Genomic DNA, 15,115 nt, shown 5'->3' with positions numbered 1-15,115 from the left:
CGGCCTGCAGGACTTACGGGGCGGAGCTGGAAGCGGGGTGATGAATGTATCGGCCAGGCAGGCAGCAGGTCAAGAGAGTAATCCAGGTACAAGCAGCAGTCAGTAGGCAGGCAGCAGGCAAGAGAGTAATCCAGGTACAGGGAAGTCAGTAGGCAGGCAAGAGAGTAATCCAGGTACAGGCAAGTCAGTAGGCAGGCAAGAGAGTAATCCAGATGCAGGCGACAGTCAGTAGGCAGGCGGCAGGCAGAAGGGTAATCCAGGTACAGGCAAAGTCAGCAACGAGGGACCAGTAGATAAGAAGCAGACTACAGAGTTAGAAACACCTACCAAAGTAGAAGCCGAAGCATGGAGTCCAGGAAGAGGTCAGCTGATAAAGTGCTGGCATCTGACATCAGCAAGAAGGGGCATAGCCATAGGACAAGAGCAGGGGAAGGAGGAACCAGAAGACCAATAGGAGAGAAGCAAGGGTAGCCGGGCAGAGGAAGAGCAGACCCAGGTGGGTGGAAGCAAAGCAATTAAGGAGCCTGCAACCACCGCTCTCTGAACAAACCCAGAGAGGACTACACACACATGGCTCAGGAAGTGGCAGTCAAGTGTGCGTGTCGACGGGACCCCGCACAGCCCGAGGACGCCGCTTGCGTTGAGGTAGGGGACATGACACTATGCAGGACAACCAGAAGAACTGGGTATTCTTTCAGAATGTGTACAAGGATGGTACAGACACTGAACAACTTCAGCACAATTTTCCCCGGGGTTTGATATGTGTTAATTTTGTTAAGTCCGAGTCAAACCCAAATAACAGGTTCACTCTTTTCTAGTGAATTAGGTTCAAACTGTTTGCCAACACACTTTAATAAGGGTGGGCAGGGAGAAAATAATTTCCATTTTTGATTTTTAATTCTAGCATGCAGTAAAGTGAAAGAGCATAGCCACTCATTACAAGTTAATGCTACAGGAGTTGAGTAAGAGAAATTGATACTCATTACTACTAAGATGATCATTAAAAAAAACAAAACAAAACAGTATCTCATAGCTGGTACAGCTCAGGTAGTCTGCTGGGGATGGCTCAAGCAATAAACACATTAGACAAAGAAGCAGGATGACAGCAAGAGTGATAATGAGCTACACTAATTATGCATGTTTTGCTGCGATTTTTGTAATTAAAACATGTTCCAATATGCAAGCATATGACTTTATAATATAATGAATGAGTCATTTAAGTTCTCTTATAAAATGAGCTCAGAGAACATAGGCAACTGGTGGGGGGGGGGGGGGGGGGGGGTTAATTAATCTCTAATAAAAGCCTGGTGAAGGCTGAAGGTACCACTGTTGATCATCCAGAATGGATTTCCTCACAAACAGCCATTCTGTGCCCACTGCTCTAGGTTTTTGATAGAGAACATTAATCACAGCGCAAACGTAGAAGGCGCCAGATACAATCTCCAGTGGATAGAGAAACGTTTATTTGTCCAGTAAATACAGCAAAGTGTTGATATTCAAACCCAACACAGGCCGTGTTTCGGCACTCCGGCCTTCGTTGCGGGTTCTTATTAGTCAACTGAAAGCAACTTACACTGTAAGATCAGGACATTGTAAATAAAAGCTCAATCAATCGTAAGGTCAGTGAAAAATCCAACAGAACGTGATCTCTAACGAGAAAGCTGTTTAGGCACGGTTTTTAGAATATGCCTAGCGGCCATGTCTGTGCCTAACTCTAGGTGCGTCCATTTACGCCCAGAAAAACTTGATGTAAATACCGGCGCCTAAGTTAGGCGTGGAGCAGGAGTATTTTATGACACTGCACGTAGATTTTTGGAACGTTCACGGTCCGCCCATTCCACGTCCATTGTCATGTCCCTTTCTGGGAGCGCATTAGGATTTACACGCACCACTTTACAGAATACGCCTAGCAAGCTGTGCGTGTAAATTCTAATTAATGCCAATTAGGTAAATAAGTGCTTGTAGAGTGACAATTATCAGCGCTGATTGGCTTAAACTGTGCGTGCAGATCCAGAATATGACCGGATTTGTGCACGCAATTTTGGTCTCGTTTTATGTGCTGAATGGCTCCTACATTTATAGTTATGTGCGTGACTGGCACTAGTCCATAAGGTAATGCCAAAGGGCTATAGCGTACGACTGTGTAATGGAAGTGAATTTTAAAGATTGTTTTTCAACCCTGTGTGGACTGACCAGTGCACTCGGGGTCTGTATTGTTGATTAGAAGTAATTCTGTTTAAAAATGGTTGTTAACTTTGATTGTGTGAAAATAAGTTGGAATGCAGAAGATAAGACACAGCTCTAACTAATTTGGTATGTGAAGGGGAGGATGGCACTTGTTTTTCCGGGCCCAGCTTGGCCACCTGACTGGAAAGCATGTGACCACGTTCCCACAGTACAGAAGCATTCTGTAACTTTCCATAGCTCTGAATATGCGCTCAGAGCCTAATAAAAAGGGAGGGCTTGTCACAGCAGAGTGGGGGTTCATCTATGGGCAGACGTGCCGTGCAGAGGGTCTGTTCCTGGTCTGAAGCTCCTAGCTCTCGCTGTGAACCGGGCCCCCCCAGCTGATGATAAGAGCCTGGATGACAGAGACCAGTGATGTTGTATGTATAGTTTCTTTCCTGGTCTAACAACCCTTTGCATTGCTTAGATGCACAGACCAGTGATGTAATGATTGTTTATGGTTGTTTCTCATTATTGTGTGTATATAGCTAATCTTTGTATATACCTTAATCATTGTAGAATTTAGCTCCTCTAATAAAGGTTTCATTTACTTGTTACGAATACAAAAGAATCCACGGTAGTTATTGAGCAGTCTGTGTTAGTGAGACAGGCTGTAAATCCATAGCATTACAGACTGCAAGGGGGCGTGCACATGGGCGGGTTGCACACTTAAGCACAAACCCCCAGATTCTATATCTGCATCTATTGTGCCTAACCAACCAGAAATGCAAAAAGGTCATCACGCACTACCCAAGCTGCAAAGGACTAAAATACAAATCAACTTTTGCATCCAGCTTCTCCTACATAAGCACTCAACTATGGAACGCACTACCAAACATCATGAAAACAAAGCACGACCTAACAATCTTTCGGAAATTATTAAAAACCAATTTGTTCAAAAAGGCATACCATAATGACCCAACCTAAACACCGGAACCCCACAACCCAACGAATCTCATACAAGAACTGGACAAAACTTAACCCTTCCCCCTTGACTACCCAATGTACTCTATCACTTATTGATCTTTAATGCAATTACCACTCTGTATTTCTCATACCGGAATTGGCGATCGCCATCACTGTATTACGTAAGCCACATTGAGCCTGCAAATAGGTGGAGAAGTGTGAGATACAAATGCAACAAATAAATAAATAACTGCTCACCAATTAAGCGTGCATTTTTGCACAACAGATTTTGTAGATGCCTGTTTCTCGAGTCCACCTACCAAATTCCCCCAGAGTGCATTTTTTTAACCTTCTATGAATGCATGTGCATATTCCACTAGCTAAGTACACCATACACTAATTTAATCAACACATTCTGTATCTTTTACCCATTTTATCCTGGATAGAATCGACGGATTTCCCCTCAGACGCTGTTAGAGCTGGAGGTAACACTGTTACAGGCGCAGTTGAGGTGATGTTCTTGGCCGTATTGACAGTCTGGTTCCCGCCAGGGACGCTACCAGTTTTAACAGTGGCCTTCTTATTCATGGTGGCAGAAAGAAAGGGTGTAGCTTTACTTGCATTTTTACCACCAACAGACTAAAATATGGCAAAAAAAAAAACCCAAACAAAAATAAGTATAATCATTTCATTTCTTTCATTCCAGTATTTATATACTGCTTAGGCCTAAGCAGTTTAGTTTCATTTTACAGATACTGGGTCTGTTACTAGTGGGCTCACAATCTAAGTACTACTGTTGTACCTGGGGCCATGGAGGGTTAAGTGACATGGAGCTGCGGAGGGAATTGAACCTGGTTCCCCAGGATCTCAACCCACTGCCGACAATCAGCTTGAGGACGTTTTAAAACCATTACAAGCCTCCTCTCCCGTCCCCACAATCGCTAATAACCAACTAACGTTAAAACTAAGAAGTAAGACTACACAGTCGAATGCTCTTCAAAACCGAAATACTTAGGGGTCCTTTTACTAAGTTGCAGTAAGCAGTAAATGTGTGCTTACTGCAGCTTAAAATTTATAACTGTGGGTCGCACTCAGATGTCCAGTGGTAATTTTAGCATTAGAGTGTATGCTACCTATGCGCTAAAAAATAGATTATTTTTAGCTTAGGAGCAGAGTAGGCATGTTCTGCGCTACATTGCCACACGCTAACATATTAGTGGGTGGTTAGCAAATGAGCCCTCACCACTTACTAGAGAATGACATGGGGAAAATGTTTGTCCCCATCCCCGTGGGTTCTGTCTCTGTCTCCGCCCCGTCCCCAAAGGTTCTGTCTCCATCCCCACCCTGTCCCAGCCGGCCCTGTCTCTGTCCCCGCCCTGTCCCCACAGGTTCTGACTCCATCCCCACCCTGTCCCAGCCAGCCCTGTCTCTGTCCCCGCCCTGTCCCCCCAGGTTCTGTCTCCATCCCCACCCTGTCCCAACCAGCCCCGTCTCCGTCCCCGCCCCATCCCCAAAGGTTCTGTCTCCATCCCCACCCTGTCCCAGCTGGCCCCGTCTCCGTCCCGTCCCCAAAGGTTCTGTCTCCATCCCCACCCTGTCCCAGCCGGCCCCGTCTCTGTCCCCACAGGATCTGTCTCCATCCCCACCCTGTCCCAGCCGGCCCTGTCTCCGTCCCCACCCTGTCCCCAGAGGGAGGCTCTGTCTCCATCCCCACCCAGTCCCAGCCAGCCCCGTCTCCGTCCCGTTCCCACAGGTTCTGTCCCCGTCCCCACGGGCTTCATCTGCAGAAGACTCGAACACTTATGATTTTATACTTAATCTTTTTATTAAAGTATAAAAAGGAACAATATGCTGTGCAACTGTTGTATAATAACAATCAGCAGCAATAATAACCCTCCTTCCCACCACAATCCTCTACCCTTCCAACCCAAACAACAGCTGATTTCTACTACCCCAAGGAATCCTAATCCACCCTGTTAAAATACAAAATACAACCCGTTCTGTATACTCTAGTGGGGGAGAAATATGTCCTAGGAAGCACTGTTATGATTTTTTAATCTGTGGATGAATAAGAAGTCATCAACAATCTCAGGATTCAGTCTAGCTCTCCTGTCTTCCACAGTCCTTCCTGGAATAGAAGTTGTCTTCTTAGAAGATGTGCTGGTAGCAGGATGTACAGGATCCCCCAGACAAATTTTGCTAGCTGTGGTCAGCATGTTTGCTTGTTTTCCCCCAAAAATCTAAATATCGTTGTCTGCATCACTCAAACATAAATAACAATCCAGTTCATTAACAAGCTTCAAAATAGAAAACAACATGGGGATAAAGTTTGTCCCCGTCTCTGTGGGCTTTGTCCCCATCCCCGCCCCGTGTCACTCTCTACCACCTACAAAATAGGTGGCGATAGAGGCTCATTCGCTAATGGGAAAAGCAGTGAGTGGCCATTAATAGAAAAAAAAATATCAGAAATTCAGCCATTTTACTCACGTGGTAAAAATGGCCTTAGCATGTGGGAATGACCCACGTAAGCACACAGTAAAGTCACTTTGTTACCACAGTTTGGTAAAAGTGCCCCTTAACAAGCTTTACGAGAGCATCACCTGGGGAGAAGGGGGGGGAACAAAAAAAACAAAATCCCAATATCACCCCTTCCTGAACCATTAAAAAAAACAGCAATTTTCTATCACAATCTACAAATTCAATCACATAAGCTAGCAATTGGCTCACGGTTAAATCATTTTTAGGTGTTCTCTTAATCAACGTTTCCTTACTTTTGCAGCGATATTACTGTGCTGGAACCGTATGCATTGCACTGAAGTCTTATGACCACCAACTGTTTTTATTGGAGATGTCAACATTCTCAAATCGTACTGGTAGATCTTTCCACGTGAAGATCCGATCGCCAGAGATGCCCCGTTAGGCATAAAGTCTATTGCAGTCAGAGAAGATTCAGCTAGCACGGTTCTCAATTGTCTACGGGTGAGGAAACAGAACAGTGACACGTGAACACACTGGTGCACCAGAATAAGCCAAACAAACTAAAAAGAAGTTGAGGTTCTCTGAACTTTCATTTCACAGTGGAAAGCGAAAGAACATGTGCAGGGTATTCAACAGTTGCCTAGCCAAACATCTTTGTATTAGAAGTTTCTTTGAAGAAAGAAGTACTTACATCTTACTTGAAGCATCATAACAAATGATTCTTTTGTCCAAACCAATGGTTACTAATAGTAAGTCATTGACGGGAGAAAAACAAATCCCCGAGGCTGGAGCTTTGTGAGCGTTGTCAAATACATGGAAAGCGTTCTGAGTGTTTGCATCCCAGAGAGTTACAGTTCCACCATCCGATACACTACCCAGTAAAGATTTCTTCAGGAACGAGTACTTTAGATGTCGAATTGGCTGAAAGAAAGAGAGGTAGATTTTCTCAATAAAAGGTGCTGCTCAATTTTTTTTTTACTTTTCACTCTGGTTGCCATTGCTTCTTTTGAACCATGAATTCATAGCAAACACACAGTTCAGTCCTGGAGTACCCCTTGCCAGTCAGGTTTTCAAGACATCCACAATGAATACGCATGACCTTGATTTGCATACACTGTCTTGTCTTCCATTATATACAAATCTCTTTCATGCATATAATTGTGGCTATCCTGAAAACCTGGCTGGGAAGGGATACTCCAGGACCGGACTTGGGAAACACTGTAGCAGAGTAAAAAAAATAAATAAATAAATAAAAGCATCTTTAAAATCCTTTCTATAATCACTGGCATTACACTGTAGTCAGAGATAAGAACTTTTCAGAAGACAGCAAGACTAATGCATGAATTGGAAGTTAGAGCTTATTCAATAATATTTTCCACTTAGCAAAAAAAAAAAAAAAACAACAACTTTAATTTAAATGTCCAAGAATAGTACAGGAGAGGGTAGACAGAACTGAGCCTTTTGATTTTAGGAGTCCAATAACTACATTTATTTTATACTACTAAAACAGGCCCGTTTCTGACACAAATGAAACGGGCACTAGCAAGGTTTTCCTCAGAGTGTGTATGTTTGAGAGAGTATGTGTGAGACTGACTGTGTGTGAGAGAGTGAATGTGCGAGTGTATGTGACAGAGAGAGAGAGAGAGAGAGAGAGACTGCTTGGTGCGTGTGTGTCTCCTCTGTCCCCCCTCCAGCCACCCAGCGATTCTCCTCTCTCCCCTGCTCCCCCTCCAGCCGCCCAGTGATTCTTTTTCCCTTGCCCCCCTCCAGCCACCCACCAATGCTCTTCTCTCCCCTGCCCCCCCCCCATCCAGCCACCCAGCGAGTCTCCTCTGTCCCCTGCCACCCTCCAGCCACCCAGCGATTCTCCTTTTTTCCCTTGCTCCCCCCTCCAGCCACCCACCGATGCTCTCCTCTCCCCTGCCCCCCCCTCCAGCCACTCCTCCACTTTAATCAGCATATATTAAATTCCCCCCCATGTGCTACAGAAAAGCACCGAGCACATCCTATATAATAAAAGGCATCTCCAACGTTCTGAAGCCGAGAAAGTGAAGCCATCAAGCCTTGAAGCATTCCTGCAACGTTCCGGAACTACGGCTTCAGAACGTTGGAGGTGCGTTTTATTATATAGGATGTTAATTTATTTGGATTTTGCTCACACCTTTTTCAGTAGTAGCTCAAGGTGACAGGTACACTGGATATTTCCCTGTCCTTGGAGAGCTCACAATCTAATTTTGTACCTGAGGCAATGGAGGGCTGTGACTTGCCTAAAACCACAAGGAACAGCAGTATTACATTATTACATACTGACCATTCTTCATTTTTTTTTTGGATCGAGTCTTTATCAAGACCGTTATCCAGAGATTCCTATATCCTTCAGTGATCTTATGTACAGACCCCTGATGCAGGCTTTATGCGGAAACGCAGTACCGTGTCGGGTCCTGAAGAATAAAAGGTTTTGTTTATTAGATCCCTCGTCCTTCTGTTTTCTTACGGGACAGCCTTGCTGAACACACTAACTTCTTTGCTGATATTCATTGACGCAGTGGAATACGGTCCTCCGTTGTCACTGTGTCCTTCCAAGTAATATACTATGCCGTACTACGTACTGTTATTTGGCTATTTTTACTTCTATAATTATTAGACATATTCTTCCTGTACAACATCTTGGGTGAATGTTTTCAAAACGGCGGTAAATAAATCTGAATTCATGAATTAATTAATAAGACCCAAAGGTGGCATTTGGACCCATTTGGACAAAGTGTCTGATGTGGAAAGAAGCATAACTTGTACTTCAATTGCTATTAGGAAGAAAGGATGAAACTAGTGTCAGACAGTACCCTTCTAGACAAGGTCTCAAGCCTCACATCACCTGCTGTTCAAGAGCAGAACTAAAGGTATGACTATGTGTTATATGCAATTTAAAAGAATATGTATGCTGCTCTTAGTGCTGCAGCCTGTAGAAGATTGTGCATATGGATCGAGTGGAAAATCTGAAACGGCATAACCAGCGACTGTTAATCATGTATCTGCCAGCATGTTACCACTGAAAGGACAAAATAAAGGGGGTTCTCCTTTACAAATAATAAGGAAGGGCTCGATATTCGGCCAGTGACGATCAGCATTATGCTGACTGCCGCTGGCGTTAAACCCAGAAATTCAATTCTGGGCCATGTCCGGGTTCCAGCATTCAATTTCTGGGCACAGGGAGCCGGATAAAAAAACTGGTTAAGTGCAATATACAGAACTTAACATAGCAGTTAATACTCAGCACATAACACAGCCGGTTCAGTGCAATATTCAGCACGTAACAAGAGCCGGTTCAGTGCAATATTCAGCACGTAACAAGCCAGTTCAGTACAGAACGTAACATAGCCGGTTAAGTGCAATATTCAGAACATAACAGAGCCGATTAAGTGCAATATTCAGAACTTAACCAGCTATGAAGCAACGCATAAAGTAGGGCTGCGTTTTATATGGTCCTATTTATGCGGTTATCATAAACTGGTTAAGTGTCATCTCTGCCCCCGGAACACCCCAAAATAGCCAGTTTTGGCCTAAGCGCTGATCAGGCATTTTCAGCTGCACTGTCTGGTTATGCGCCACTGAAAATGCCTGGTGAGCTCCGGAAAGGCACCAGCCTGGGGAGCTGTTAAAGATAAACATGTTGTAATTTAAACTGGGTTTTATTTTAGGATTTATACTAATTATAATTCTATAGAATTTGTTGTTTGTAAATTGCGGGGCGATGGGTATGCTCCGTTATCTTCTGAGAGCGGCGAGGTTGGAATGGGACTGGGAAATTATACCAGAGTAATATAGGTTTATAATTAATGTGTTTTGATTCTTATATTTTAAGCCACATTTTGTGTTTTAGAGAAAAGTGGAATAATACATGTGAGGACAGAGCGAGAGCACAAGTGATTGCAAAAAGTCTGCAAAACAAAACACAGCGTGACAGTGAATATGAAAAAGATGACAGCCACTGTACGAGATCAACAGAAATAGAATAAGGGAGAAACAGAAGCCAACAGACTAAAGTAAATGTCAAAGGTTTGAAGGGAAAGTAACAAAGAAAGTAACTGAAAGCGCTGACAAGAAGGGATGACAGAAAAGGCAGGACTCAAATATACATTGAAAACAGAAAAAAGGGAGATCTAAAGAAAGAAAATTCAGCGGAATAAATACGAAATAAACAAAGAGCTGCAACCAGCACCTCCACTGGCACCAATCTGTCAGAATGCGTTATTCCCTCTGGCTGACGGGTCTTGCTGGCTTCTAGTTAGGTGCTTTATTGAAAAGCAGGTCCTTTTGATACATGCTTATTTTCCAGATCTGGGTTGCAGAAACAATACTTTACCAGCCTGTCCTCTTTTTTTGAGTTAGTTCAATTTTTTTTCCCCACAAACACAACAAATAGTTTTTCAGGCTTCTTCGGAGGGGGGGGGGGGGGGGGGGGGGGAGATTTGAAGCAACTATTTAAAAGACTGAGGCCCAGATGCACAAAACCTAACGAGCCCACAACTTGCGTTTTAAACTGGTTCCAGCCAGTTTAAAACGCAAGTAATTCACCCCGGGCATGCACTAAGGGCATTTTCCCTGCCACGGTAGCAGACAACGAAAACGGAATGCAAATGATTGAAAAGCTATTATAATGAGCTGCACTACCGTTGCAGCCCATTATAATGAGATGCACTACCGTTTTTTCCGATTCCCTCACTGTAGGAAACCCTAACGAGAGGTCTAACCTCTCGTTAGGGCTCCTGTGAGGGAATCGGAAAGGAAAAGGGCCCCCAAAAAAGGTAAAGAAAAAAAAAAAAAAAGCAGGGAGCGCATGTGAGAGGCGTCCTTTAAGGACGTACTCTCCCTGTGCTTGTGAGAGACGTTTTATTTTTCGCAGTTTTTTGCTCTGCGGGCGCTCGTGTTTTTTTCCCCCTTCTATTTTGTCTTCGCCGTGCCACTTACCCCTCCACAGCAAAATTTTTCTATTTTCCTGGTTGCCGGAGAATCAGGACGTCCCTTTAGATTAGGCTCCTCTTCCTGGTCTCTTCAGCCAATCAGAGCGCGTTTCGCTGACAACAGCCAGCTAAGCCCGCTTTGATTGGCTGAAGAGACCAGGAAGAGGAGCCTAATCAAAATGGACATCCCGATTCTCCGACTCAGGTACCGAAGGAATAGAGAATGCAAGTGAGCTACAACGAGTAGCTCATTTGCATTCCCTATCGTTGATGCATTCCCATTCCCTACCGATTCGCTATGGAATCCGTAGGGAACGGGAATTACCGACGTCTTTAATGCATCTGGGCCTGAGAGCTGAAAGGAAGCTGATCTCAAAACTATACAGACCACTGTCCTTTAATGTCCAGCCAGTTAGATCTATTTCAGCATAAGTGGAACTCTGACTTTGGTATCGCTATATCTGAATCTGAACTTACTGTTTAGATTGTTTACAGGACTACAGAAACCTAAATAAGCTACTTAAAATTTTATATAGAAACATGACGGCAGATAAAGGCCATATGACCCATCCAGTCTGCCCATCCTCTGTAACCCCTAATTCTTCCTGTTCCTAAGCGATCCCACGTGCTTATCCTTTGCCTTTTTAAATTCTGGAACAGTCCTCGACTCCACCACCTCCACCGGGAGGCCATTCCACGCCTCCACCACCCTTTCTGTGAAATAATACTTCCTTAGGTTACTCCTAAGCCTATTCCCTCTTAACTTTGTCATATGCCCCCTCATTCCAGAGCTCTCCTTCATTTGAAAAAGGCTCTCTTCCTGTACATAAATGCCCTTGAGATATTTAAACGTTTCTATCATGTCTCCTCTCTCCCTCCTCTCTTCCAGCATATACATGTTGAGGTTCATAAGCCTGTCCCTATAATTTTTGCGTTCAAGACCGTTTACTAATTTTGTAGCCGCCAAGAGACCACACCAATATGAAACAAAGCCACCCTTGAATCCTCCCTCATTGCAGCACCACTACCCAGCCACACACAAACTGCAACAGATTCCCCCACCCCCACCCCAATACTTTCACAACAACAACATAAGGTGAAATTATGCTTACGTGACCATTTATTTTCCCTGGTGTTCTCCCATTTTCCCTCTGTCACGCCCTGCCTCACTTTGACATAACTTCCTGTTTCTGCAGCCCTGTATTTCAGTCTAACAAACCAAAAGCTATGGTCAAATCTAACATTACTAGTTTCTACTCCATCCAGTCTGCCCAACAAAATAAACTCATTATATGTGATATACAATACTTTAATGTGTACCCGAGTTTGATTTATCCTTGCTATTTTCAGGGCACAGACCGTAGAAGTCTGCCCGGCATTGTTCTTGTACTAAAAGTTCTGAAGATAACGTCGAAACCCCTTAAAATTTACAACTCCAGCCCATCCATATCTATTCAGTCACAATCAGGGCACAAACTGTAGAAGTCTGCCCAGTACTGGTTCTGCTTCCCAATTACCGGTGTTGCCGCCCAATCTCCGCTAAGATTCCGTGGATCCATTCCTTCTAAACAGGATTCCTTTGTGTTTATCCCACGCATGTTTGAATTCCATTACTGTTTTCATCTCCACCACCTCCCGCAGGACAGCAGTCCACATATCCAGCAACTTCTCCCGTGAAAAAATACTTTCTGACATTATTCCTGAGTCTGCCCCCCCCCCCCAAATCACAATTCATGTCCTCTAGTTCTCTGCCTCATCCAAAGACAGCCAGAGTTAGATCCAACCTAATCCCTTGGCAAAATATACAAGCATTTTAATACCGCAGCCAAAAACCGAGAATTCAAAACTGGTGCCCTAATAATTATGTTCGTGCAAAATTTATTTAAAAAACCACAGTTAAAAAGATCCTTTTAAAAACAGGTTGCTGAAACATCATTAGTTCTACCAAAGGTGGAAAATTTCAGCATCTATACCGTACCTGGCTGCTCCCATGACCAAAGGGGGTGCTGGATAAGTTGGTAGTTACATTGTGCAAAATAATTTCACCGCTTGTCGAGCCAGAGGCCACATAGCCATCATTCCCATTAAAGGTTACACACGTCACTTCGTCTTTGTGATCCTGGAATAAAGAACATCCACATTAGAGAATGACACGGTGACGGGGAACGGCAGTAACTGCGGGGATGGTGATGGGGACAGAGCTCATGGAGACGGGGACAAACTTTGCCCTCGTGTCATTTTCTACTTTGAAGCCTGTTAATGCACTGGACTGTTTTTAAGTTTAAGTGATGCCTACAAAGATATCTTGATTTTTTGGAAAAACAAGCAAACAAGCTGGCTACAACTAACAACATTTGCATGGGGGATCCTGTACATTCCTGCTACCAGCACATCTTCTAAGAAGACATCTTCTGTTGCAGGAAGGACTGTGGAAGACAGGAGAGCCAGACTGAATCCTGAGATTGTTGACGACTTCTTATTTACCCACAGATTTAAAAACCGTAACAGTGCTTCATAGGGCATAATTTTCCCCTCTAGGGCATTTAGAACAAGTTGTATTTATACCCCTGGACATTGTAACAGTGTGATTTAGGATTCCTTGGTGTAGTAGATAGAAATCACCTATTGTTGGGGTTGGAAGGGTAGAGGGTGGTGGTGGGAAGGAGGGTTATTATAGCTGCTCATCGTTATTATTGTTCTCTATTTGTAATTTATACACAGCAGTCGCACAGCATATTGTTCCTTTTTATACTTTAATAAAAAGATTTAAATATAAAATCATAAGTGTTCAAGGCTTCTGCAGATGAGGACGGAGCCCACGGGGATGGGAAGGGGACGGAGGCAGAACCTGCGGGGACGGGGTGGGGATGGAGACAGAACCCATGGGGACGGGGACAAACTTTGTCCCCGTGTCATTCTCTAACCTTGTTACATTTAGAATAGTGAACAGTGAAAGCCGTTTCGATGAGAGTTCACATTCATAGAACCCTGAGAACTACTGTTAACTCTTAAAAAGAGAAACTCTACGAGGCACAAAACCAATAGAAAAAAAAATTCTGCTGGCTGATCCAGTCCTATCAAATGCAAAAAAATCTCTTTACCCATTGCCATCTCAAAGTGCGCTCTTTTTACCTTTATGGATCGATGAAGTCTCTTGGATTTTAAATCCCAAATATTCACTGTATTATCAAGGCCTCCACTCACAAGATACTGGGAGCTTGAATTTAAATTTACACACGTCTGCTTTTTCTGGAAAACAAATGGCATAGTTATTGGCATTACTTTTGTTTTTCCCACCCAGACAAAATTTTATTACCTGCTAGTATACAACAGTTCAGGACACTACTAAAGACGCATTGCTCTGTAACGACTTTTTAGATTGAAATTTTAAGGATGTCACTGAAGTTTGTTTTGTTTTTTGGGGTCCTTTTACTAAGTTGCGCTGAAAAATGGCTTGCGGTAGGCGCGGGTTTTGGGTGCGCGTCGATCCATTTTTCAGCATGCCTGTAAAAAAGGCCTTTTTTTTATTTTTGCCGAAAACGGACGCGTGGCATAATCAAAACTGCCGTGTATCCATTTTCGGTCTGCGACCTTACCACCAGCCATTGACCTGGCAGTAAAGTCTCATGCGTCAAATGCCACTTGGCGCGCATCCGATACACGTCAAAACTGAAATTACCATAAGAGCCATGCGTTAACTGGCAGTAACTCCATTGGGTGCGTGTAGACCAGGGGCGTATCTGCGTGGGGTCACAGGGGCCTGGGCCCCCGCAGATTTCGCCCTGGACCCCCCTACCGCCATCAACCCTCCCCCGCCGAGGTCCGCTTCCTCCTGCCTGCCGGTGCCTTTTACTACAGCTGGCGGGGGACAAAAATGCTGGTATATTTTGCCAAGGGATTAGGTTGGATCTAACTCTGGCTGTACTATACAAAGTAAAATGATGTTTTATCACAGATTGTATTTTAAAGTTCTTACTCTTCCTATCTTCATTATGTAATACTGTGCATGCCAATTAGTATTATACAGCCCCTTATACACCAGCTTCCCTAGATCAAAAAGTTCAGCCTAAGTGGTTTTCAAAGTAACTGAATATATAAAATAATGAGTGGAGTGGAACAGGTGGAAGTGAAGCGTCTGTTCACGCTTTCCAAAAATACTAGGACTAGGGGGCATGCGATTAAACTACAGTGTAGTACATTTAAAACAAATAGGAGAAAACGTTTCTTCACCCAACACGTAATTAAACTCTGGAATTAGTTGCCGGAGAACGTAGTGAAGGCGGTTAGCTTGGCAGAGTTTAAAAGGGGGTTGGAGGGTCTCCTAAAGGACAAGTCCATAGACCTCTACTAAATAGACTTGGGAAAAATCCACAATTTCGGGATTAACGTATAAAATGTTTGTACGTTTGGGAAGCTCGCCAGGTGCCTTTGACCTGGATTGGCCGCTGTCGAGGACAGGATGCTGGGCTCGATGGACCTTTGGTCTTTTCCCAGTATGGCATTACTTATGTACTTATAAAAATATAACCTACTGGATCAATAATCTC

General features: G+C 43.9%; 1 protein-coding gene across 2 annotated transcripts in view; it reads right to left on the bottom strand.

Annotated features, from left to right (window-relative positions):
• Nucleotides 1-15,115, bottom strand: part of NEDD1 (NEDD1 gamma-tubulin ring complex targeting factor) — a 59,365-nt gene that overhangs the window by 37,228 nt on the left and 7,022 nt on the right. For both annotated transcript variants that reach the window (XM_030215085.1, XM_030215086.1), the window contains exons 4-8: nucleotides 13,701-13,817; nucleotides 12,547-12,687; nucleotides 6,302-6,531; nucleotides 5,904-6,105; nucleotides 3,561-3,771 (exon numbers count right to left, since the gene is read on the bottom strand). In XM_030215085.1, the coding sequence (XP_030070945.1) occupies nucleotides 3,561-3,771; nucleotides 5,904-6,105; nucleotides 6,302-6,531; nucleotides 12,547-12,687; nucleotides 13,701-13,817 (901 nt within the window). The remainder of the gene's footprint in view (nucleotides 1-3,560; nucleotides 3,772-5,903; nucleotides 6,106-6,301; nucleotides 6,532-12,546; nucleotides 12,688-13,700; nucleotides 13,818-15,115) is intronic.

Source organism: Microcaecilia unicolor, chromosome 9, assembly GCF_901765095.1.
Source record: "Microcaecilia unicolor chromosome 9, aMicUni1.1, whole genome shotgun sequence".
Lineage (NCBI taxonomy): Eukaryota > Metazoa > Chordata > Amphibia > Gymnophiona > Siphonopidae > Microcaecilia > Microcaecilia unicolor.
This window is presented reverse-complemented; position numbering and strand designations above follow the sequence as displayed.